The following is a 27,072-nucleotide window of genomic DNA, read 5'->3' on the forward strand; positions in this document are numbered from 1 at the left end:
CAAAACACCCCTAACCCTAGTCCCAACACACCCCTACAAGTGACACCATTTTGGAAACTAGACCTCTCAAGGAATGTATTTAGATGTGTTGGGCGCTCCTTGAACCCCCAGGTGCTTTACAGATGTTTATAACGTGGAGTTGTGAAAATAAAAATACTTTTCTTTTTTCAGTCCGCCATGACTGCATCACAAGAGAGGAGATCCGCCCTTCAAGGACAAGAAATCTTTGAGGTCCCTAGGAGGTGTACAGGGAAAACAAACCACAGGGAGTGCCCCCTCTGTGAGCAGGGGCTCGCTAAAACATGGTAAAAAAAAAACGCTGCCAGTCTTGCATAGAACAGGCGATTTCAGAAGAGTCCCCTAATTTTGCTTCCTGTCTGAGGTCCTTAATCAGGACAAATGCAAAAGTCCGTAAAATCACGGTCATGCTCAGAAGATTGGAGCCATAAGGGAAAGAGGTCCAGAATATCCCGTCCATTATCAGATAAATCTTGTGTCAGAGGAGTAGGGCCTGTATGAATCAGGTCTAAGTTCCACCTCATCTGACAGTGACACAGAGGGTTAACATTATTTTCTCTTAGACTAAACGGATAAATTGCTAAAATCTATAAGGTCTACAATAGGTCTCGTAGACCAAAAATCCATGAAGTCAGTTCAGGACATGATGATCCGGGACCCCGAACAAAGGAAACACATGACCTTCCCCGTAAAAGAGAAGGTGCAGGACCTCATTAGAAGGGAGTGGGGAAAAACCAGATAGAAGGGGTCTGTTTTCAGCTTAATTTACTAGGAAATACCCTTTTGAGGAGGAGGCAATTGCATTGTGGGGGATGGTACAGCTATGTTTCTTTTCCTGTGAGGACAAATTCTTATTCGGGCCTGCCCTGGACGAGATATTGGAAAGTGCTGGTGACCGCAAGAATGGGTTCCCAAGAGGCCCCTTCCCATCATTTCGACAGTCCTTTTGGAAGGGACGGTACAGTCACAAGAAGCAATCCACAGATCGGGAAAAGTTGGAAGGCTGAGCCACTGGAGGCAGGGGGTTCTTCTGGGGTCCTTCGCAAGAAACCAAAAACCTTTCTTAATGACTTTCTGCTCTCCAGGTGGGAGGAAGGCTCTCTTCCTCCCAGCTTGGGAAAAGATTTTTTTCCAGTGCCTGGATCCTTCACATAAAAGGATCAGGCCTAAAACTTGAATTCCATACCTTACCACAGGGAAGATATATCAAGACCCCCTCCTCAGCCATTCACATAGACAACTAGCGTTGGAGAACGAGATCAAAGCTCTACAGGAGAGTCACGTGTTGGAAGAAGTTCCACCAGGAGAAATTAAAAAGGGTTCTCTTCCCCCTTATTCCTGATTTAAAAAAAACAAAACTGATGTCATTAAGAATATTAATAAATCTGAAGGCCTTAAACAAATTCCTTGTTATTCCTTCATTCAAGATGGAGTCACTAAAGACTGCAGTAAAGGTTCTCTTCCCAGGCAGTTATATGGCAGTCCTGGACCTCAAAGATGCCTACTATGATGTACCAATACATGCGCAATACCAGAGATTCCTCAGAGTAGCAGTGCATATACAAGGAAATGTCAGACCCTACCAAGGCAGGGCTCTCTCCTTTTGGACTAGCGATGGCCCCTCAGATCTTTATAAAAATATCAGAGGTAACTGCTCATCTCTGGGAAAAGGACATACTGGTGGTGCCATATCTGGACGACTTCCCAATCGTGGGGGACTCAATCCTTCAATGTCAGAGACAAGTCAGGGATGTGAGCAGCTCCTTGGAAAACTTAGGGTGATGCTTAAACTTCAAAAAAACCCAGGCTACAGCCATTATCATCACAGGTCGTCTTGGGCCTTGTAATACATTCAGATAAACAGAAATGCCATCTTCCAGAGGAGAAAGAAAAGATCATAAGCCTCTTCTCCTCAGCAGTTGTGAATCTAGTAATATTCCTGCTGGGTTTGCTAACCCAGCAGTGATGTAGCCTTGCAGGGATGGTAAGAGGGCAAGCTGTCTCTTCCTGGGACTGTGGTCCACTTTCTCCTGTGGTGGCTTGGAATAAATTCCGCACCATCAGGGGTATCCTGGGTAAACAAGGTGTCAAAGGTGGTTACTATGGAAGGAGGAAGAGAGGTTAGCCTCCTCAAACAACTGGGAACTTCTGGTGGTAGTGTGGGCATTAAACAAACTGCTACCTTTTCTGTAGGGTCACAGTGTGAGGGTGTTCTCTAACAGCATTACCGTAACCTACGTAAACCACCAAGGGGGTATTCACTCTCATCCAGATATTTATTATGGCAGAAGAGCATTTCCTCTCATTATTGGCCCTGCATATTAGAGGAAAGGAAAATTGCAAGGCACACTTCCTGTTCCACTGGCAGCTAGGCCAGGGAGAGTAGTCACTAAAGAAAGCAGTGTTAGATCAGATTGTGGACTTGTGGGGTCTCCCACAGGTAGATCTTTTTGCTTCCAGGGAGATCCAGAAATTCTGCTGTCTAAACCCAAGAGAACCCTCACATGGTGGATGCCTTCAGAATGAAATGGAGCCTCGGGCTGCTCTGGGTTTTCCCCTGGTGTGTGTCATCCCATCAGTCCTAAAAAAAAAAGTCCTGGGTTCAAGCCCCACCAAGGACAACATCTGCAAAGAGTTTGTATGTTCTCTCCGTGTTTGCGTGGGTTTCCTCCGGGTACTCCTCCCACATTCCAAAGACATTCTGATAGGGAATTTAGATTTTGAGCCCCAAAAGGGACAGGAACGATAATGTGTGCAACCTGTAACCTGTAAAGCGCTGCGGAATATGTTAGCGCTATATAAAAATAAAGATGATTAATAAATATATATATATATATATATATATATATATATATATATATATATATATATATATATATATATATATATATATATATATATATATATATATATATATATATATATATATGTAATCTTATATACTTGAGAATAAGCCAACCCCCTCCTAATTTTGCCAAAAAAGCTGGGAAAACTTAATGACTCGATTATAAGCCTAGGGTGGAAAATGCAGCAGCTACTGGTAAACTTCAAAAATAAAAAGCTACCAATAAAAGCAAATTGAGACATCAGTAGGTTAAGTGTTTTTGAATATCCATATTGAATCAGGAGCCCCATGTAATGCTCCATACAGTTCATGATGGTCCCCATAAGATGCTCCATACAAAATACACCCCATATAATGCTCCATACAGTTTATGATGGGCTCCATAAGATGCTCCATATTAAAATATGCCCCATATAATGCTGCACAAATGCTGATTATGGCCCCATAAGATGCTCCATACAGATATTTGCCCCATATAATGCTGCACATTGCCCCATACACATATTTGCCCCATATAATGCTGCACATGGCCCCATAAGCTGCTCCATACAGACATTTGCCCCATGTGCTGTTGCTGCAATGAAAAAACTAAAAAATTACATACTCGCCTCTCAGGCCCCCGACACTTGCTATATTCACCTGCTCCCCGTTCCACCATCGGCGCCGCTATCTTCCCCATCCTCTGCACTGACGTTCAGGCAGAGGGCGGCGCACACTAATCACATCACTGCGACCTCTGACCTGAGCGTCACTGCAGAGGACGCGGAAGACGCAGCGGCGCCGACAATGGAACGGGGAGCAGGTGAATATCGCGCACTGTCTTATACTCACCTGGTGCGGTCCCTGCACGTCTGTTCTCCGGCGCCGGCAGCTTCTTCCTGTAGTGAGCGGTCACGTTGTACCGCTCATTACAGTAATGAATATGCGGCTCCACCCCTATGGGAGTCCATATTCATTATGGTAATGAGCGGTACCATGTGACCGCTCACTACAGGAAGAAGCTGCCGAGGAACCAGGGACCGCGCCAGGAGCAGGTGAGTATTATTACACAGCTCCGCTCCCCTTCCCCTGCCGACCCCTGGGTGTATGTGTAATATATATATTACAGTTGGGTCCAGAAATATTTGGATTGTGACCAAATCTTTGTGATTTGGGCTCTGCATGCCGCTATTTTTATTTTAAAATGAAACATCTGTGACTTAAGCAATGTGTAGACTTTCAGGTTTAATTAAGGGGGTTGAACAAAAATATCCTGTGAAACATTTAGGAATTGCAACCATTTTTCTACAATGCCTCATTTCAAGGGCTGAAAAGTAATCCATAAATGAAATGTTCATTTTTAATACTTTGTAGAGCATCTTTTATAGGCAATGACTGCTTGAAGTCTGAAAGCCATGGACGTCACCAAAAACGGATTTTCCTCCTGTGTGATGCTTTCCCAGGTCTTTTCTGCAGCTGACTTCAATTTTTGCTTGTTCCCTTCTCCCCGAACCCTGTTTTCATTTTCCTGACCAGGCCAATTTTTACAATTCAGACCACTGTCCCTTTTTGAAGTCATGACTTTGGAATGCTTCAATGGATCCCACTGATTCTGAGCTTGTTTTCTGGTGACATATTGTACTTCATGATAGTTGTAAAATTTCTTTGACATGACTTGACTTTATTTGTGAAAAAAAAAAACGGAAATGTGGTGAAAATTTTGAAAACTTTGCAATTCTCAAACTTTTGCGGTCATATCGCAAAAAATAGTTAATAACATTTCCCACATGTCTACATCAGCACAATTTTTGAAACATAATTTTTTTTGCTAGGAAGTTATAAGGTACTAGATGGTGGCCCAATTCTAATGCATCGGGTATTCTAGAATATGCATGTCCACGTAGTATATTGTACAGCCCACATAGTATAATGCACAGCCCACATAGTATATTGCACAGCTCACATAGTATATTGCACAGCTCACATAGTATATTGCACAGCCCACATAGTATATTGCACAGCCCACGTAGTATATTGCCCAGCCACGTAGTATATTGCCCAGTCACGTAGTATATTGCCCAGTGGCGTAGTATACAGCACAGAACCACGTAGTATATTGCACAGCGACGTAGTATACAGCACAGAGCCACGTAGTATATTGCCCAGCTACGTAGTATATTGCCCAGTCACTTATGTCACAGGTTCAAAAATAAACATATACTCACCTTCCGAGGGCCCCTTGTAGTGCGGTCACATGACCGTGACGTCATGGCAGGTCCTTCTCCCATACCATCCTTGCCACCAAATCTTGCCGCTTGCATGGAGCGGTTACCGGAGCGTAGCGAGGAGCGGGAAAGGCGGCGGAAGGTGAGTAAATAATGATTTTTTTAATCTTTTTTTTAATTTTTAACATTAGATGTTTTTACTATTGACGCTGCATAGGCAGCATCAATAGTAAAAACTTGGTCACACAGGGTTAATAGCGGTGGTAACTGAGTTACCCGTGGCATAACGCGGTCTGTTACCACTGGCATTAACCCTGTGTGAGCGGTGACTGCAGGGAGTATGGAGCGGGCGCTGGGCGCTGACTGCAGGGGAGTAGGGAGGGACTAATCGTACTGTGGCCGTCGCTGATTGGTCGCGGCAGCCATGACAGGCAGCTGGTGAGACCAATCAACGACTTGGATTCCATGACAGACAGAGGCCGCGACCAATGAATATCCGTGATAGACAGAAGGACAGACAGACAGAAAGACGGAAGTGACCCTTAAACAATTATATAGTAGATGAAAGTCGACAAACAATTTCAAATTTTTATGAAATTTGCAAAACTTTTTTTTTTCCTCTCTAGGGACAACCTCACATTTGAAGTGACTTTGAGGGGCCAATATGACAGAAAATACCCACTGAAAAACTGCTGCACCCATCAAGGTACTCAAAACCGCATTTAAGAAGTTCATTAACCCTTCAGGTGCTTCACAGGAATTTTTAGAATGTGGAAGTAAATAATAAACATTGAGTAGTGAAGATAAAATGGCTTACATTTTTACCACCAAGATTGTGTCTTAGCGCGAAGTTTTACATTTTCATACTGGGGAATGGGTTAAAATGGCAACAAAATGTGTCCCGCAATTTCTACTGAATGTGGCAATACCCCAAATGTGGCTGTAGAGTACTACTTAACCATACGGAGAGACTCTGCAGGGACAAAACACTATTTGCCTCCTAGAATGCAGATTTTCCTAGAATAGCTTGCAGATTCCATATAAAGAACCCATAAGTGCTAGAAAAGCATATTTCCCCCTCAAAGGACCCCATTTTGGAAAATATAACCCTTTGGAAATGTATCTACAGGTGTAGCGACTATTTTGACTCCATATGCGTTTTCCAGAAACAAGCAGCAGTGGATGTTGCCGAGTGGAAATTTCAAACTGCCGCTGTAGTGGCCAGTACAATATGCCAGTCTGATGCTTTTGGAGACCCGCACCTGTAAATTAGGTGGACTCTCATTAATACAAAAATGCCAAATATGTGGGTGCTGAATGTGGTGTAGGCACACTGGGGCTCAGAAGGAGGGGGGCATTTGGATTTGGGAGCGGAGAATTTGCTGAATTTTTTTTCAGGGTGAGGAGTCATTTTGCTTTTCCAGAGCCTTTGTGCTATCAGTTATGTGGAAGCCCCTATATTTCCATTAACAGATAACGGGCCTGAGTGAGGGCTTGTTTTTTTGTGGGATAAGTTGAAGCTTTTATTGGGAACCTTTTTACATAACATTTATGATCACATTTATCTGGTGCTCTACACTGAGCACTTGCATAGGTGTTTCCATGTAAATCTACGAGTGACGTGACTGATCAAACCCCGAGGCATCCATTCACAATAATGAGGCAGCAGAGTTACTCTGGACTCCGTATGACCTCTGTAGCGGAGACATCGGAGAACATGATTCGGGTCCGTTTTTATTGTCCCCAGAGTTGCGGTGAATAACTGCGACCGCAAAAAAGTCGATTTCCCATTTATTTCTCTCACCTCTGATATGCCAGAGGAGAGAGAAATGGGGACATCTGAACCCCCCTAGTTCCCCCGGCCACTCTGGTACTGTTCCCTGACCCTCTGCTTCTTCTTCCGAGAAGAAAATGGTAGGCGCATGTACAGTGCGTCTGCGAAGATCTGCCGGCCGGCAACAATAGATTTTTCCTATTGTTTCATTTTGATTTTGATCACTGTGATAGACCTGATTAGTGATCAAAATAAAAAATAGTAAATCAAACCCCCATTATCACCCCCTCAGTTAGGTAAAAATAATAAAATAAAAGTATTTTTCTCCATTTTTCCGTTGAGGTTATGGTTTGGGCTAGGGTTAGACTATTGTTGGGTTAGGGTTGGGGTTAGAGTTAGGTTTGGGGCTAGGAGTGTGTTGGAATTAGGGCTGTTATCGTTGGAGTTAAAATTGCAGGGTTACCATTGTCTAGGTACATTGGGGAGGTCTCCAAATGCAACACGGCACCAGACATGGATTCCACCCTACAATTTTGGGTTCAAAAAGTCAAACAGAGCTCCCTCCCTTCTGAGCGTTGCCATGTGCCCAAATAGTGGCTTCCCTACATACGGGGTATCTATGTACTCAGGAGAAATTGCTCAACAAATGTTGTGGTCCATTTTTTCCTGATACCCTTGTGAAAATAGTTTAGTTCCAAAGTAAATTTTTTGTGAAATAAGTAATGTTTATTTTTTTTTTCTTTTCCTACCACATTGCTTTAGTTCTTGTGAAGCACCTGAAGGGTTAAACGTCTTGAATGTGGTTTTGCGCACCTTGATGGGTGCAGTTTCAAAATACAAACCCTCGCATGACTCTGTGAGCTGAAATAAGGAAAAATTATAGCTCTCAAAATATGGTGAAGCAAAAACTAATTTTTGCAATAAAGTCTTTTAGTGTGTGACAGCAGCCAAACATAAAAAACCCAATATAAATCGGGTATCACTGTTATCGCACTAACCCGAAGAATAAAGTCGCCTTATCATTTATACCGCACGAGGCACTGCATATAAAATAAAACCAATTCTTCATCTGTTGATTTGTTCATTCTGCCTCTAAAAAAACACAGTAAGACTCGGCACACGTTTATCCTGCACTGAGCGCTTACACTGGGGTTTCCATGTAAATCTCTGATATACATGATTCAGACTGACTCTCTGGCGGAAGATTCCCTATAATGAGGCAGATGGAGGAACTGTGTGATCCGGCGGTGTCCATCTTTTTAGGTGTGCATAAAAGCGCCATCGGCTGCAGTTCTGGACACCTCTGAAAAGAACAATGCTGAACAGAGGCCAGAGTGAGTCCAGAGTAACTCTGCTGCCTCATTAGTGAATTAATCCCTCTGTTTCATCTGAATCACGTCAACCGGAGATTTAGATAGAAACCCCAAAGTAATTGCTCAGCGCGGCACGCTGGATAAATGTGATCCTAAATGTTATGTAAGCTGTTACCAATAAAAGCTTCAACTCAATCCTCAAAAAAAGCAAGTCCCCACTAAGGTCTGTCATGTGTTAATGGAAATATAGGGGCTTCCACATTACAGGTAACAGGCTGTGGAAAAAGCGAAATGGCTCCTTGCCCCTCAAAAGAAATTCAGCAAATTGTGCAGTTCCAAATCCAAATGCCCACCCTCTCTTCTGAGCCCCGCAGTGTGCCTAAACCCCCATATAGCGTTCAGATGTTTTGCATTTCTGAAGCGATGAGAGCCTGTCTAACTTACGGGTGCATGTCTCCAGAAGCACGGCCTGGGCATAACGTACTGTTCGCTAGAACTAGAAAGGCAGTTTGCAATTTTCACTCAGCAACATCCACTGCTGCTTGGTTCTGGAAAACACCCATGGAGTCAAAATTGTCACTACATCTGTAGATAAATTCCCAAATGGGAATAATTTCCCATAAGGGGGAATTCGGCTCTTCTAGCAATTAGGGGCTCTGTATATGGAGTCCGCAATCTATTCTAGGTAAATCTGCGCTCCAGACGGCAAATAGCGCTCTGTTCCTCCTGAGTCTCTCCGTATGGCGAGCAGTACTGTACAGCCACATATGGGGTATTGCCATATTCAGTAGAAATTGTGGGACAAATTTTGGTGCCATTTTTACCCACTTCTTGTGTGAAAATGTAAAATCTTGGGCTAAAACAATATTTTGGTAGTAGAAATGTAATTATTATCATGATTGTGTGGTCCTGATGTTTCCCATGGCAGTCCACAGCAAAATAACGGCCTTATAGTCTGCCGGCTACAGTGGCTTGTTGTTGGTATTATTTATTTATATAGCACCATTAGTTCCAAGGTGGCTACATACAGAGTTATAGATGTCGTTAACAAATGGACAATGATACTGGTACAGAGGGGAGAGGACGCTGTCCTTGTGGACTTGCATTCTAGGGGATAATGGGGAAGAGACAGAAGGACGGGGGTGCAGCAGCTCGGGTGGTGGTGAGGCGGCAGCTCGGGTGGTGGTGAGGCGGCAGAAGTTATCAGCATTCAGGTGGTAAAAATAAACTTCATTCCTGTCATGCCACTTTGCATTAATTCCTGAAAAGCACCTGAAGGGTTAATAAACTACCTGAAAGCAATTTTGAATATGAGGGGTGCGTTTTTTTAAAATGGTATCACTTTTGGGGGTTTCCAATATATAGGACCCCCCAAAGTCACTTCAAAACTTAATAGGTCCCTAAAAAAAAGTTTTGTAAATTTCCTTGGAAAAGTGAAAAATTGCTGCTACAGTTTTAACCCCTTAATGACCGCCAATACGCCTTTTAACTGACCTGACATATAAGAGAATAGCCTCCCCATACAGATGACAATCCAGCATCTGTCGGCTGTACACTATAGCTGACAACTTGCTGTATCAGCCATGATCAGTATTTGCACCTTCTAAATCTGTTTAACCCCTTAGATGCTGCTGTCAAATGTGACTACATCATTATAAATGGTTAACAGAGTGTGGGGGCTTCTTCTTTATCCCAATTGGTGCCCTCAGATCATGATTTTGATGTCCTGATGTTTGCGATGGCAATTCATGACCAAATAGTGGCCTTAGAGTCTGACAGCTGTAGTAATCTGTTTAGAAGTTAGCAACATTTAGGTGGTAAAAATACACATTTTTATTTCTGTCATACCACTTTGCATTAATTCCTGTAAAGCACCTGAAGGGTTAATAAACTACCTGACAGCAGTTTTCAATATGTTTAGGGGTGCTGTTTTTAAAATGGTATCACGTTTGTGGGTTTCCCAATATATGGGACCCCTAAAGTCACTTCAAACATGGATAAGTCCCTAAAAAAATAAATGTGGTAAATTTCTTTGAAAAAATGAAAAATTGCTGCTACATTTTTAAACCTCCTAAAATGCTAATAAAATAAAATAACATTTTACAAATGGTGCTGATGTAAAGCCAACATGTGGGAAATGTTATTTATTAATGGTTTGCTGTTGTATGACTATCTGGATTAAAGGGATAATCATTCAAATTTAGAAAATTGCTAATTTTTTAACATTTTTCTCAAATTTTTTATATTTTTTATAAATAAACACAAAAAATGTTGAACTAAATTTACCATTATCATAAAGTATAATGTGTCACGAAAAAACAATCTCAAAATCACTGGGATTTGTTGAAGCGTTGCAGAGTTATTACCACATAAAGTGACACTGGTCAGATTTCAAAAATTTGGCTCGGTCACTAAGGGGTTAAACCTTCTAAAATTCTAAAAACCTATAATAGCATTTTACAAATGGTGCGGATGTAACGCAGACGTGAGAGAAATGTTGTTCATTAATGTTTTTGTGTGGTATGACTAGATGGATTAAAGGGATAATTACTTAATTTTCAAAAATGTTTGCAAAATGTCTGATATTTTTTGTATTTAGAAAAATATCGACACAAATTTTACCATTATCATAAAGTACGTGTCACAAAAAAACTTTCTCATAATCAATGGGATATATTCAAATGTTCCACAGTTATCACAAAAAGTGACCTGGTCAGATTTTTTTTTTTTTTAAATTGGCCCAGTCACTAAAGGGTTAAGAAAACCACTAGCATCACCTTACCTGTGTACATAACAAAGTCTGAAAGACCATTGTACTCCAAGATTTATGTCTTTTTAATACTCCTACAATTTGCAGGAGAAAACTCATGTTATACATTGTTGTCATGGAACAGATAAAAAATGGTTAGTCCAGATTTCCAATGGGAAAATCTTTTTGCTTCCATCAGCCCTGAACCAAGCTCCGAAACAGTCTGTGCAAAAAGTGACTCGGTATGCAAACAGCAGTGCTCAAGTGTCCGAGGATGAGATATCGGAACGCCGGACCACTTACAGAGAATTCCGTCCAAATTTCTCAGACCCGGCCATGGAGTACAGTGTTGACAAGTATGTGCCATGTTTCATAGTATTTGAGTGTGCTTATTTTTCTGTTTGTGAATACTTTACCTGTGTTTCAAAGGCATTGGCAGATTATTTGCCAAGTACTTGGTGTTGTCCTGAACAACGTGTGCAGTTATTAGGCAATTTGTATTTTTATGTTATTGTTCAGCTACAGCACTGTTACCAGGTTTCTCATACACCAGCAGTGTAATATAGGGGTAGAGCCCCTGATTCCAGCGATGTATCAAGTACTCAGCTGTTTGCTGTCATTTTTATATAATCTGTGTTTTTCTGTTGCAGATCTAACAGTTCTCTGCATGTTGTGCTTTTGTATCACCCTGCCCACACCACTGATTGGCAGCTTTCTACGTTCAATAAATTTGGCCAGAAAGCTGCCAATCGTTATTGGGGTTGGGGTTATGCATGACTACCCGTCAGCAGGTTTACTAGTACTCTAATGATCGGCTGATTTACGGTAAGTATTTTTTTTCAAAAGTAATCCGTTGCTGAAACCAGTGTCTCTGCCTATACATTGTGCTGCTCTTAATTACATGGCAAAAACATGCTTACAGATGCCCTTTTAATAGTTTTGTTGTTGTTCTCACTTTAACTGATGAAAATTTCTGACCCTTCTCTTCAATACCAGTCATAAGCCTTCCATCCATGGAGTCTGTCAGTTTCTTAATCTGTTGGCGATCAACTTTTTGGGCACCTTACACAGTTTAGAGAGGTGTACGGTCATGCTTTCATTTACATTCCCTGTTTAAAGGAAACCTGTCACCAGGAATAACACTGTTAACCTGCAGATATGGGGTTAATCTGCAGGGTAACGGCATTATGATGCTGCCTGGCACCTGCACTTAGCCGAATGCAGCGTGGAGAAAATGATCTTTATTCTCCTGGCCCGGTATTCAGAGCAGTGACTGTACCGATGCTGCCCCCATGACTTAATCCCATATCTGCAGATTAACAGCGTTGTCCCTGGTGACGGGTTCCCTTTATAAAGTGCCCACAAGTTCCCGAAGGTTTAGGTCAGGTTAGGGAGGGGCTATGTCATTATTCTTCCATCTTTTTAGGCCTTTAGTGGCTATCCAAGCAGTGGAGTACTTCAATGCGTGCGATGGAGCATTGTCCTGCATAAAAATCAAGGTTTTCTTGAAAAATGCAGATTGTTCTTGTACCACTGCTTGAAGAAAGTGTTTTCCCTTCATCCATGATGGCACACCTGAGAAGAATCATCCCAGCCAGGACAGGAACCTACTGAAATGAAAGGGCGGTACCTCTCCCCCTGCTTCAATTGGGTTCCTGTCCTTGATGGGATTCCCATGCTGAAACCGATGCCTCTGGTGCTGGAGAAGTCATCAAATCTAAAAGAACTGAGAGAGGGCTCTAGAAAGCCTTCTCCTTCTCCTCCTGGATCGCCACATCTGCATTATGTAAGACAACTGAGCCACAGTAGCATACATCAATCACCAGGGGGGAGCAAGGTCCCACTCCATAATGGTAGCAGCAAACAACATTCTCTAGGTGGCAGAGCAACATCTCTTGTCCCTTACGGCACTAGACCTAAGGGGCAGAGAATGTCGAGGCAGACTTCCTAAGCCGCCTCAAACTAGAACAGGGGGAATGGGCCCTAAATCCCGGAGTGTTCCAGCAGATAGTCCATCTATGGGGGTTGTTGGAAATAGATCTCTTTGACAAAAACAGGAAGATAAAAAGGTTCTGTTCTCTGAACCCCAGGGAAAGCCCATTTGCAGTAGACTCTCTCCAGATTACCTGGAACTTCAGGGTTTCTTAAGCCTTTCCTCCAGTAGCTATGATTCCAGCGGCCGTGAGGAGAGATTGACTGTCCCCTTCTGGCTAAAAAGACCTTGGTTTTCCTTGTTAAGGAATTTGTCTCTATCAGACCCATGGATCCTGCCAGAGATCCTGGACCTTCTCATGCAGAGGCCAATATTCCACACCCAAGTAAAGGGTTTCCATCTAGCAGCGTGGAATTTTAAAGGGCACTACTGAGTAGCAGGGGTTTTTCACCAGGGCTAGTTTCCACCTTGCTAAAAAGTAGGAAACCCCAAACCACTAAAATCTACCGCAAGACATGGAGAAAATTCTTGGAATTTTTCGGAAAGCCATTAAGCCATAAGCCTCCAATCGGTCCCTTCCTAGAGTTCCTGCAGTCGGGGTTTGAACTGGGGTTGGCTACTAGTACCCTTGAGGTCCAGATGTCTGCCTTGGGTGCATTGTATAGTAGTAACATTGCGGCTAATACATGGGTGGCAAGGTTCATTAAATCCTGCGATAGATCCAGATCAGTCTCAGTCCTGAATGTCCTGCCATGGGATCTGAACTTGGTATTAGAGGTGGAGACCGAGAAGCCGTATGAACCAGTACAGAAGCTATCAGTAAAATGTCTTACCCTAAAAACAATCATATCAGTGGCTCTAACATCAGCCCATAGGGTGAGTGACTTACAGGCCCTTTCTATAAATTCTCCTTATACGCAAATATTTGAGGATAGAGTTGTGTTAAGACCTGATCCATCTTATCTTCCCAAGGTGGCATCAAGTTTTCATCAAAGTGAAGAGATTGTCCTTCCTTCCTTCTGTAATAACCCTAAGATTCTGGGGGAAGTGGATGTTTCATAATCTTGATGTTAGAAGGGCACTGTTAGAGTATATATTGGTGACTAGCCAGTGAAGGAAGACCCAGTCCCTATTTGTAGCCTTCCAGGGTAGTAAGAAGTGTTACCATTGTCGAAGGGTACCATTGCCAGGTGTATTAGGGAGGCCATTAGTGTAGCTTACTCTGCTAGGGGTACTCCGATCCCTGATGGCATCAAGGCTCTTTCCACTAGAGACATGGCGACCTCCTGGACAGAGAAAGCGGAGGTATCGATTGATCAAATCTGTAAGGCCGCTACCCGGTCCTCACCATCCACCTTCTTTAGGTACTATAGATTGGATCTATCCTCTTCTGCTGACTTAACTTTTGGTAGAAGGGTGCTGCATGCAGTGGTCCTTCCCTAAGGTGTTTCAAATTCCCCAAGTCTCTCAGGTGTGCAGTCATGGGTGAAGGGAAAACAACAAGGTTACTTACTGTTTTTTTCCAGAACCCTTGACCGCACCTGGTTATCCCCCTCTTTCTCACATTATGGGTGTGCATTATGTTTGGGTGCATTTATAATGTGGTGTTGGTTATATGGGTAAATAAACCGGGAGGTCCTCTCATGCTCTGTAACCAACTGAGGCGGGGAGAAGTGCCGCCTTTTTTTTTTTTTTTCAGTTGTTTCCTGTCCTGGCTGATCGAATCCCTCTCTCAGATGTACTGTCATGGATTCTGGAAAAAACTGGCTACTGGGAAGTAACCTTGGTGTTTCTAAAAACTGGCAGAAGATTTGGAGTTGATTTGGAGTCCAACTAGCTCATCCTTAACCCCTTACTCCCCGGAATTTATTTTTTTTCGCTCCACTCCTTCCCAGAGCCATAACTTTTTTATATTTCCGTCAATATGACCATCTGAGGGCTCATGTTTTGCGGGACGAGTTGTACTTTTGAACGACAACATTGGTTTTACCATGTCGTGTACTAGAAAACGGGAAAAAAATTCCAAGTGCGGTGAAATTGCAAATAAATGCAATCCCACATTTGTTTTTTTGTTTTGGATTTTTTGCTAGGTTCACTAAATGCTAAAACTGACTTGCCTTTATGATTCTCCATGTCATTACGAGTTCATAGACACCAAGCATGTCTAGGTTCTTTTTGATCTAAGTGGTGAAAAAGAAAATTGTGTAATTTTTTGATACCCGTAGCATTTTTTGTGATCTGGGTTAGGATGAGGGGTCATCTTTTTGTTACTGATACAATTTTTGTGCAGATATGTTATATTGATCGCCTGTTATTGCATTTTAATGCAATGTCACGGCGACCAAAAATGTAATTCTGGCATTTAGTTTTTTATTTATCGCTACGTCGTTTAACGATCAGGTTTTGTTTGTTTTTTTGATCAGAAGATTCTGAACACAGCGATACATGATGTGTCTTTTTTTTTTTTTTTTTTTTTTTTTTAAGGGTGAGAAAGTTGGGGGGGGGGGGTGATTTGAGCTTTTTATATATTTAATATTTTTAAAACCCTTTTTTCAAATTTTTTATTTTTTTTTATTTTTACTTTTGCCATGCTTCAATAGCCTCCATGGGAGGCTAGAAGCTGGCACAAATTGATTGGCTCTGCTACATAGAGGCGATGCTCAGATCACCTCTATGTAGTAGAATTACAGCATTGGTACGAGCGCTGACCACAGGGTGGTGCTTACAGCAATCCGGCATCAACAACCATAGAGGTCCCAAGGAGACCTCTGGTTGTCATGCTGATGCGCTGATGACCCCGTGATCACGCGATGGGGTCTCCAGTGCGCGCATTTCTGGCTAGATGACCGGAAGTGCTTGTTAAATGCGGCATTTAATTAGTTAAGAGGTGCGGGTGGATCGTGATTCCACCCTCGCCTATTGCAGGCACATGTCGGCTGTTAAAAACAGCTGACATGTCCCGTCTTTGATGCGGGCTTACTGCCGGAGCCCACATCAAAGCGGGGGTTCTGCCATCGGACATACTATTCCGTCCGATGGCAGAAATAGGTTAATAACACCAGCTCATGCCAGTACCCCTCTTCCATCTTGCTGGTGTCTGAGTTGAAGTGGATGTTTGTGCCCATTACTGGTCCAGCCATGGACACATCCATCTGGTCTGTTGAAAATCTGTCACCTAGTTCCGTCAGTTTATAGGACCTTTGAACAATCGGTCTTCAGGTATTTCTTGGCCCAGTTTTGACATTTCAACTTGTCTTGTTCAGTGGTGGTCGGGGTTCAGGCTTCCTTACCTTGGCCATGTCTCTGAGCACTGAACACCTTGTACTTCTGAGTTCCAGGGAGGTTGCAGTTCTGGAATATGACGGCACTGGGGATAATGGGTCCTGGTTGCTTTGTTTTGATTCTTCTCAAACCTTTGGCAGTTAACCCCTTAAGGACCAAGGGTATTTCCGTTTTTGCGTTTCCATTTTTTGCTCCCCTTCATCCCATGGCCATAACTTTATTTTTTGTTCAAAAAAGGGCTTCTTTTGTGAGGGCTTGTTTTTTGTGGGACGAGTTGTACTTTTTGAACACCATTGGTTTTACTATGTAATGTACTCAAAAACTGGAAAATAATTTCCAAGTGCAGTGAAATTGCAAAAAAAAGTGCAATCCCACACTTGTTTTTTGTACTTCTGCTTTTTTCCTAGGTACACTGAATGCTAAAACTGACCTGCCATTGTGATTCTCCAGGTCATTACGAGTTCATACACACCAAACTTGTCTAGGTTCTCTATTATCTGAGTGGTGATGAAAAAATATTTCCAAACTTTGTTTTATTAAAAAAAAAGTCCCATTTTCTGATACCCGTAGCGTCTTCATTTTTCGTGGTCTAGGGTTGGGTGAGGGCTTATTTTTTTTGCGCACCGATCTGACTTTTTTAATGATACTGTACCATTTTGGTGCAGATGTGATTTTTTTTTTTTTTTGTTTTTTTTTTTTTGTTCACCCATTATTGCATTTAAATGCAATGTTGCGGCAACCAAAAAAAGGTTGAGTTTTTTTTTTTTTTTTTCTTACTACGCCATTTAACGATCAGATTAATCCTTTTTTTTCAATAGATCGGGCGATTTTGAACTCTGAGATACCAAATGTGTTTGATTTTTTTATTTTTTTATTTGTTTTATTTTTAATGGGGTGAAAGGGAAGGGTGATTTCAACTTTTTTTTTTTTTTTATTTATATTTTTAAAAACTTTTTATTTACTATTGGCATGCTTCAATAGTCTCCATGGGAGACTAGAAGCTGCCATAACTCAATCGGCTCTGCTACATACAGGTGATGATCAGATCACCTGTATGTAGCAGAATTACACACTTGCTATGAACGCCGACCACCAGGCGGCGCTCATAGCAATTCCGCATTGACAACCATAGAGGTCTCCAGGAGACCTCTGGTTGTCATGCCAACCCATCGGCAACCTGCGGTCATGTGACACGGGCGCTGATGGGAGGAGGTAATGACTCGCTTCCTGCGCATGCATGTTAACAGTTGTGGGTGGATCGTGATTCTACCCACGGCTGTTAAAGGCACGTGTCAGCTGTTCAGATCAGCTGTCATGTGCCTGAAAAGGTGCGGTCTCATTGCCAGAGCCTGTACCAAACGGGGGAAAGTGTCTGTGAAGAAACGGGGTCAGTGGGTGCTCTCGTTCGCTGGCCCGGCTGTCTTTAGCAAGACTGCATGGACCACGCCTCATACCACTGAACGCCCGCTCTATCTCCCAGTGGGCAATACACTACACAGACAACACAGGGTTAAGGTAAAACAGTGTGGCAATACTTTATTGAACCACAGCACACAATAGCAAACAGAACAATCCCAACATGGCTGCAATTGCTTGATTACATGGGCGCATATAAAATATCACTGCATCTCCACGTATTTCCAGTATGACATGTCAGAGCTCCCAGGGTCGCTACTCCATCTGTGGATGCACGCACAGAGAAGGGGTAACGACAAGCATAGGGAGATGACCAAGAACTGTCCATAGAATCCATACAAGTTCCAAAGTCAGTTGACACGAGAGTCACCACTCACCACCTGTCTTATCGGACCATCTCCATGGAACCAGGCGACCAGCGGGTCCCAACCCTGTCTTTTTCCAAACATATCCATGGTGCAGAGATGGTCACTGGATCAGATCTGTGTCCTTCCAACCGGAGCCGATAACCCCTAGGTTGTTTCCTATAGAATCATAGATCAGTGTCCCTCGTGATGGTGCCATGATGAATTGGCTGCAGTCCTTTCTCTTGTCTGTTGGGTGGTTTGCAGAATGTCTGGCTGATAGCTCTGTGTTACTTCAGTCTCCCAGGATGTGATCTCTGAGTCTTTTTATACCCAAGGCATGTAAGCTATTTTTAGAATTACCCAGTGTCCTTTAGTTCAACATCAAGATATGGCAAACAATGGTGATGAGATTACATAGTACTACTTGACAATTCAATCTATTTGCACAGTCTTTCCTTCTCTGCTTTAGAAGTCACCAAGCTAGTGCTGGAATTCAATGCACAATTAGCATATCAGCACACATCAATAAGCAAAGATAAACACACACTATGTACAAGTCACTATTACAGACTTACACTGTATGTTAAATGGTATCAGTTTGCAAGTCTGTCTTCTTGAACCACCAGACATAAACACTTAAATCCACAAGCCAATATACAAATGAAAAGTCAGTTCTTATTGGTTTGCAAAAAGGTAGCTGTCTGGGTAATTGATACAATCTGGTTTCTTCACAGTGTCCAATGACGGACTCTGTCCATCATTGAACGTTAAGGGGTTAATGTGCCTCCTTTTTTATACTATTTTCACCATAACTTCTGATGTTTCTGTAATTGCACCCCAATATCTTGGCAATTTCAGTAGTTCTGCATCCCGAGGATCAGTTAAATCTTTTTGGCCCATTTTGTCTGAGTAAAACAAGTTGCCTAATAACTTTGCACAGTTTGATAAAGGGTGATTATATCCTTTGGCTTCTAATATATAATTGCCTAGAATACTACTTCCTGCAATTTGTGCCAACTTCCGTGGCTTTGTCCGGAGCTAATGTCCGGAGCTAATATCCGGAGCTAATGTCCGGAGATAAGTGACGTCAACAGTGTCCAGTGTCTGATTGGTTGCCGCCTGCTGCGAGCGACCAATCAGAAACGTGCCGTACTGTGACACACTCCGCCTGCCATTTTGGTGTGATTTTTGAATTTTTACCTCACAGCAAGTTTCTACTGCGTGGAGGCGGGCCCAGTGACGTTGCTCTTCAAGCTCCTGCCGAATTTCGTCAAAAAAATGATACCATTTACCAAAACTATATATATTTAGTTGTGAAGTGGTTCAGTGACATTTTCACACCAATTTTGAACTTTTGTTTGGTGTTTTCTCCATATACTGCCTATTATTTTTGTTCTTTCTTACTATTATTTATTAATTGTATTATTCTTACATTTGAATAAATAAAGTATATATGGATTCTAGACTCCCGATTCTTTAGAATCGGGCTGCCATCTAGTCATTACATAAATGGACATCACCTGACCTACTTCATCCAATAATCTTTCAAGTTTATACAGGTTCGAGTTGGAACATAAAAATATGATCAAAATACTAACCTAATTGTGCACACAGTGTATCTTATTGGCGTCCCTCAAGCCAGTATACTTCTATATGCTACAGAAATGCATGAAAGATCAGAAGACATGCTATTCTATAGAAAGATTTACAATTAGTTCCTTGTACCACATATTTTACATTATCATTAATAGAGATGAGCGATTTGATGGAAATCAAATTTGTGTTGAATTTTAGGAAATTAGATTGACCCAGCAAATATAAACAATCTCTTAGTTGAATCTCCAAAATGTCTGCTACTATTTTTCACTAAGCAAAAGATTGCATCAGCTAGAGAAGACTCGCATGACATAATGCATAGTAGCTATCAAATCACATGGTAAGGCACAGATAATCGGGAGGGACCAACATAGCCTGTATCAAAGCCAAGGAAGGGAATGCAGCAGCTATTCTAGGGTGATGCATTATAGTGAGAGTACATTGGAGCTCACTGCTCAGCAACAGAGATGGGTAGAGAAAGCCCTAAAAGTTGGCAAAGTACAACACAGGCTGCCTGCAGTGAAGATGTATAGTAGTCCACGCTTAATACAGTGATTCAATTTGTATGGAGAGGGGAAATCTCTCAGCCATGCTAAATCGTTATTTCCCCCTAAAGTCAATTGTCCAGCGCTTGCATGCACATTAGACTGCCACAGTGACACAAGTTTTTTTAGCGTATTAAATGTATGGTATCATAATGTGGCAATGAAATGGGTAATGTAAAAGGAAAATCTAGTAATAAGAATGCAGCACTACCACCAGCATTGGCACCAGTCCTCCAGGCAGCATGATTACCAAACCAAAGTTATAACTGGCCTCTTTTGCCACTGACAATCTTTTTAGTGGGGCTTAAAATTGGAACATTATGTAATCTATAGCGTATCACTTGTCACAGCACAATAATGTGTGACACTGTCAATTTGAGTCAGTATTCTGTATAGTCCTCTGCCACCGTAACAGTTACTTTTACATTGTTAACTTTCAGCTCGATCAATAACTGTAGCCCCCAGGAATACTGTGGCTTAGGGGACCAATGGGGTAGAAAAGTAAAGTATTTCCCAATGTCTTCCATTTAATTTATTGGATGAGATGCAGTCAGTGTTTGTACTTGGAGGAGACACTATTCAAATACTGCTCATGTGGAAAAAGCAAATTGGCCAACAATGTGAGCAAGGTTCAAACTGTCCTTACCCCCTCCTTCCACTTATCTTTCTGGTAGCCAGGCTGCATTCTCAAAGTAGTATCTGGTCATTGTCAACATTTACTTCATCATACTTTACAGGGCGTCCCTCCTGACAGCACCATGGAGGTCGTCCTTCTTATCCTAATAGGGACAGGAAACACACGAGTTTAAATGGCCTGTCTCATCTTAGTGTTTTTCCTGTCCCTATGAGAACAGGCACGAGAGGAGACATCCATACCCAAAGTTGTCTTTTGGAGTTGGATTCGGAGGGATAAGGGGGTCCACCCTCCCTTTACCCTGTCAAGCCGTCCACAGCCGACAACCCTCCCCTAGGGAAGGGGGGTTCCTCAGCCTCAACCAGTCGAGCAACAGAAGACCAGGCCGATTTTCCTCTGTTGAACAGGATAGCCCTAGACGAGCGGATCCTTCTTCCCTTTAAGGAAAGATCTGCTTTATCAGGGTCTTGTTCTTCATCACTATTTTGTGTGGATCCTCAAAGGCAGATCTTATTACTTGGTCAAAGATCCCAGGATCTTGTCTACTATCCAGGCAAATAAGAAGATTGTCATCTTAGCTATATACAATAGAATCTGGAAAAAATTCTGGTCAGAATGTGGCAGTTCTTCCGTGGATATTTCTCTGCCAGATATACCTAGAATTTGACTTTGTCTTAGGTCCTTATTGAACTTTTATTGTACTTTGTACAAGCAGGGTTTATGTATCAGACTTGAGTGTTGTCTTTTTTTACTTTCCGATAGCCTCTCCACCCTGAGTGGCCAGATACTCCAGAGCAGTGCAGAGACTGAGATCCTTGGTGAGAAAATCTGTGCTCCCGTGGGATTTAAATTTAGTGCTTAATGCCCTATGTAAACATCCCTATGGACATATAGGTGATATAAGCATTAGACTTTCATTTAAGACTGTGTTCTTGGGCGCCATCACCTCCACTAAGAGAATTGAGAAGATACATGTGTTGTCTATCAGAGATCCATACCATCAGGTCTTAAGACAAGTCCTCTGGTTTGATCCAGCTTTTCTTTCTAATGTGATATCTACTCCAAACATGAATCTGGTGGTTATCTTGCCCTCATTTTGTCAACACCCCAAAAATCAGGAGGAACTTTTTGTTTCTTTCCCAGCCTTTTAAATATCAGTCCGGCAGCCATGCTCTACTTAAAGGCTACTGTGAATTGGAGACAGGACAACAATCTGTTTATTCAGTACAGAGTTAGAAATAGGGGGGAAGAAAGCGTCTAGGCCTACCATAGCAAGATCAGATCCCCAATATGCCTAGCTTATTCATCAGAAGGGAAGCCTCTTCCTTCGGTCTTTAAAGCTCATTCAATTAGAGCAGTCTTCACTTCCTGGACAGAGAGAGCAGGGGCTTTGGTAGATCATATTTGCAGGGCTGCAACTTGGTCCAGCCTGAACACTTTTCTGTAGACACTATAAATTGGATGTGTTGTTAGGGCAGCAGACTGCTTTCATTAGGAAGCTGCAGGCAGTTGTCCCACCCTAATACCATACTCTGGTATTCTCCATTGTTCTGTCAGGAGGGAAGTCATGGAAAACTGGGATTAGTCTAACCAGTAATTGTTTCCAGATGTCCATCCTGACAGCACGGTTAGTTTCCATCCCTTAAGAATTTTCTAAATACTCATTTGATTTAAAGTTTGTATGATCAGAGAGGAAGAGAGCAAGAACTCTAGTGCCACCTATTGGAAGTAGCAATCCTAACAGTGAATGTCGACCCTTTAACGAGCCTTGTCACATGACTTAGGATAATAGCCGAACCAGAATCTCAATTTGCAGACACTGTGTTTCGGGGTACTGCCCCTCGTCAGTGCAAAGTGGAGATCTGGTTTGGCTGATTAAGAGGCGTCTGACCGGGATCCAAGAAGTATCATTTCTCCTTGCGGAGAGTGACATAAGCATGTCGAGGTAAGGAGACTTAAAGCTGCAATGACGAGGCTCGTTAAAGGGTCGACATTGACTGTTAGGATTGCTACTTACAATAGGTGGCACTAGAGTTCTAGTCCCCTTCCTCTCTGAAGTGACAATTTGCATATTTCCCAGAGGAGCATTGCGGCTTTAAGTCTCCTCACCTCGACATGCTTATCATGTCACTCTCCGCAAGGAGAAACGATACTTCTTGGATTAAAGTTTGTATGAGAAATTCAATAAAATATTGTCGCATTCATCCTGGTGTGGAACTTCGGATAGACACTAAGGGGTGAGGGTGGGAGGGGCATTTTTAAGCTCTCACGTGTTTTTGTCCCTATGAGGATAAGTAGGACGATCTCCATGGTGCTTTCAGGATGGACTCCAATTACCGGTAGGACTAATCCCCGTTTTTTTACAGCCTTCTATTGAATCATTATTTAGCCATGTGTGTGCCCAGGAAATGTTTCTGGTTTTCAATTTGTGGTGAACTTGGACATTTGGGAGATGAGTTTCATGTGGAAGTTGAGCACGCACCATAATTTTGCAAAATACCTAGCCTCCATTACTACTTCTTCAAAAGTGAAGCCTGGCATGTCAGAGTGAAGAGACTTTTATAAGCCATGTATGCTCCTTTGTGAAATTTAAATATGCAAATTGACTCATCCGAGATGGAGGAGGACTAGACCTCTAGTGCCACATATTAGAAGTAGTAACCTTAAAAGTCAAGATCGACCCTTTAACAAGCCTTGTCACATGACTTAAAATAAAACCAAACCAGGAATGTTAATTCGCAGATACTGTGTTTTGGGGTACTGCCCCCTCGTCGGTGCAAATTGTCGATCTGGTTTGGCTGGGTGAGAGGCATCTGATCAGGATCCATTTGCATAGCTCCCAACCGTCCCACATACTGCAGGACTGTCCTGATTTTGAGGCTGTGCCCCGCAGTCCCGCACGGGACTCTACTTCTCCTGCACAGCCAGCAGGAGAAGCAGCCAATACGCCCATTGTATTGGACCATGCCCCCTCTGTATCTTCTTCCAGGGTGGTGGTTCAGAGAAGGAGAGGGCACATTCTTGGGTACGTGTGTGTGTATACATGTACTGCACTGCACACATACATGCAGCTGGCATTGCTGTGCTTACAGTACAAGGCATTATAACCAGGAGTAGTGGCCGTAGTTAGAGCATCATGTCTGGCCATTATACAGTATGGATCATCAGGTGGGGCCATTATACAGTATGGAGCATCATGAGTGCTCCATACTGTATAATGGCTACATATGATGCTCAATACTGTATAATGGTCAAACATTGCTCCATACTATATAATGGCCACACATGATGCTCCATACTGTATAATGGCCACACATGATGCTCAATACTGCAAAATGGCCACACATTGTGGCCATTATATAGTATGGAGCAATGTTTGGCCATTAAACATTGCTCCATACTATATAATGGCCACACATGATGCTCCATACTGTATAATGGCCACAGTGTGTGGCCATTATGCAGTATTGAGCATCATGTGGCCATTATACAGTATGGAGCATCATGTGTGGCCATTACAGTATGGAGCACTCTGGAGCCATTTTACAGTATGGAGCACTGTGAGGCCATTATACAGTATGGAGCATCATGTGTGGCCGTTATACAGTATGGAGCACTGTGTGGCCGTTATACAGTATGGAGCATCATGTGGGACCATTATACTGTATGCATCATCATGTGTGGCCATTATACAGTATGGAGCATCATGTGGGGCCATTATACAGTATGGAGCATCATGTGGGGCCGTATTTTTTTTCTGTTTATAATGGTTTATGAAACAGTGTGATCAGCAGTGCTAAATGGGTGTGGTTGGGGCGTGGATATGGGTGTGACTAGTTGTGAAATGGGTGTGGTTAGCGGGCATGGCATATTTGCCACTGGGTGCCCCTCTACCTTTGTCCCTCTTTGCCTTCTTCAAAAGTTGGGAGGTATGTATTTGATAATGTTTCTCCTGGCAGAGAGTGACATGTCAATCCTCCCAATGAGGTGGCACAAGAGTTCAAGTCCTATTGTTCTCTGAAGAGACCATTTGAATATTTCATTATCTAAAGGAGCAAAAATATATCAACTTTTTTGCTTTTTAAGCCTGTCTCAGCCAGCTCTGCTAACACTTTGAAAAGTGGGATTAACTTGGCTAAGTGTACCTGACAAATTCATTACAGAAGTGTCATAAATTACTATAGAGATATGCCAGTCCAAGGCTGGCGTAAAAGTTTTGCAGGGACACAACAGGTGAAACATGTCCAAATAGATTGAGAAACTCATCTTAATGAGGAGGGAGTGTTAGAGTAAGATCTGACAAATTCCATAACACTGGCATGAAAAAGGCAGTTTCAAAGATTATGGCTACAATTAATTAATTCTTACTAGTAATTGAAGTGGCTGTAGGCAGTTGATCATTGGCCTGGTAATCTGATGGTGATGGCCTATCAATTTAAACTAAGCAATGTCATTTATGGGACTTGACTCCTAGAAAAGTAATTCCTATACATTAGTTTTCTATGCCTTTATTTTCATAGAACAATCTTTATTCAACATGCAAATTGGGGAGTGCCGTACATGCATGGCATGGATGAGTGATTGATTGCACTGCATTGTTTCACCCCTTCAATTATCATGCCTTGCCACCTCCGTCTGTTTTGACAGTGCTTACTTGCCCAAAACCAGTGCGGTCAACTGAATACTCAGCTGTGTATGCACATAGGTGTATACTATCCATATTACACTCCCTTATATAGCGCTGTCATATTCCACAGTTCTTTAGACGTTATCATAACTGGCCCCATTGAGGCTCACAATCTAAATTTCCATAAGTATGTCTTTGGAGTATGGGAGGAAATGCATGCAGACATGAAGAGCATGCTACAGTGCTAACCACTGAGCCACCCTGGTGCATATTCAATATGCAAATTAGTTTCTAATGTCTTTGTGCTTCCTAAACAGTTGCGTGTATGATTAACTGCTTGGTTTCAGTTGCGTTTTGGGTGTGACAGAACAGTATATTGGCCATTTATTCAAGCTAATCATGTGAATCCACCAGGAACCTTTGTTTTTTGTTTTTTTTCCCCAGAAGATTATTATTCCTTTTGCCTTTTGACCTTTTGGTTATGCAAATTGTCTCCTCAGAGACCAAGAGGACTAGAACTAGTGCCACCTATTGGAAATGGCAATCCTAAAAGTCAATATCGACCCTTTTAACGAGTCTTGTCATATAACTTAAGATAAAAGCCAAACCAGGAATCTCTCCATGTGCAGACAGTGTTTTGGGGTACTGCCCCTCGTCCTATGACTGGGTGGGAGGCGTTTGATCGGGATCCAAGGGGTAATGTATCTCCTGGCGGAGAGTGACCTGTCATGCCTGACATACCAAGGTGAGAAGAATTTTAAGCCTTGTAATGCTCCTCTAGGAAATTAAATATGCAAATTTTATCTTCAGAGAGGACTAAGACTAGAACTCTAGTGCCACCTTTTGGAAGGCTTAAAGGGAACCTGTCGCCTCAAATTGGCGGGATATGTAAATGCATTTTTTCCGGTCCGGTTGGCGGCGTTTCGTCTTAATTTCTCCACCCCATCCGTCCCTATTGTCCGCAATATGTTCGAGTACCTGTCCTCCATAGTTTGTGCGTGCGCAATGCAATCTTCGCATGCGCAGTATGCTTTGCCCAACTGCAGGCAAAGCCAAAAAGCATTACTTCGCATGCGCCTGCGCACTATGTCGCGGAAGTATTTCGCTGTGTTCTGGAACATAGTACGCGGGCACATGCTCAGTAATGCTTTTCAGCTTTGCCCGCAGTTGGGCAAAGCATATTGCGCGTGAGGAAGCGAAGATTGCATTACGCACACGCAAACTATGGAGGACAAGTATTTTAATTCTCGAACATATTGCGGACAACAGGGACGGATGGGGTGGAGAAATAAAGATGAAACGCCGCCCATCGGACTGGAAAAAAGGCATTTGCATACCCCGCCAATTTGAAGTGACTGGTTCCCTTTAAGTCTCCTCACCTTGGTAAGTCAGGCTTGACATGTCACTCTCCGGCAGGAAAAACTCTATCCCTTAGATCCTGGTCTGACGCCTCTCATCCAGCCAAACCAGATCCCACACTTGACACGGATGAGGGACAGAACCGCAAAAAATGTCTGCAAATTGAGAGATTCCTGGTTTGGCTTTTATTCTAAGTTATATGACAAGACTCCTTAAAAAGGTCGATATTGACTTTTAGGATTGCTACTTCAAAGAGGAACAGGACTAGACCTCTAGTACCACCTATTAGAAGAGGCCATTTGAGGAGCATTGCAAGTCTTAAGTCTCCTCACCTTGGTGTGTCAGGCTTGACAGGTCACTTTCCGCAAGAAGAAGTTATCTCGTGGATTACCTGTTGGTAAAAAAAATCTAACTTTTCTTTTTTTTATTT

The 27,072-nt window shown here is 42.5% G+C and overlaps 1 protein-coding gene across 1 annotated transcript in view; it reads left to right on the forward strand.

Annotated features, from left to right (window-relative positions):
* The window catches only part of HABP4 (hyaluronan binding protein 4), a 246,856-nt gene that overhangs the window by 96,732 nt on the left and 123,052 nt on the right, over positions 1 to 27,072 (forward strand). Inside the window, exon 3 of the mRNA XM_069762075.1 lies at positions 11,103 to 11,259. Coding sequence (XP_069618176.1) covers positions 11,103 to 11,259 — 157 coding nt within the window. The remainder of the gene's footprint in view (positions 1 to 11,102; positions 11,260 to 27,072) is intronic.

The sequence above is a fragment of the Ranitomeya imitator genome, chromosome 1 (assembly GCF_032444005.1).
Source record: "Ranitomeya imitator isolate aRanImi1 chromosome 1, aRanImi1.pri, whole genome shotgun sequence".
In the NCBI taxonomy this organism is placed as follows: domain Eukaryota; kingdom Metazoa; phylum Chordata; class Amphibia; order Anura; family Dendrobatidae; genus Ranitomeya; species Ranitomeya imitator.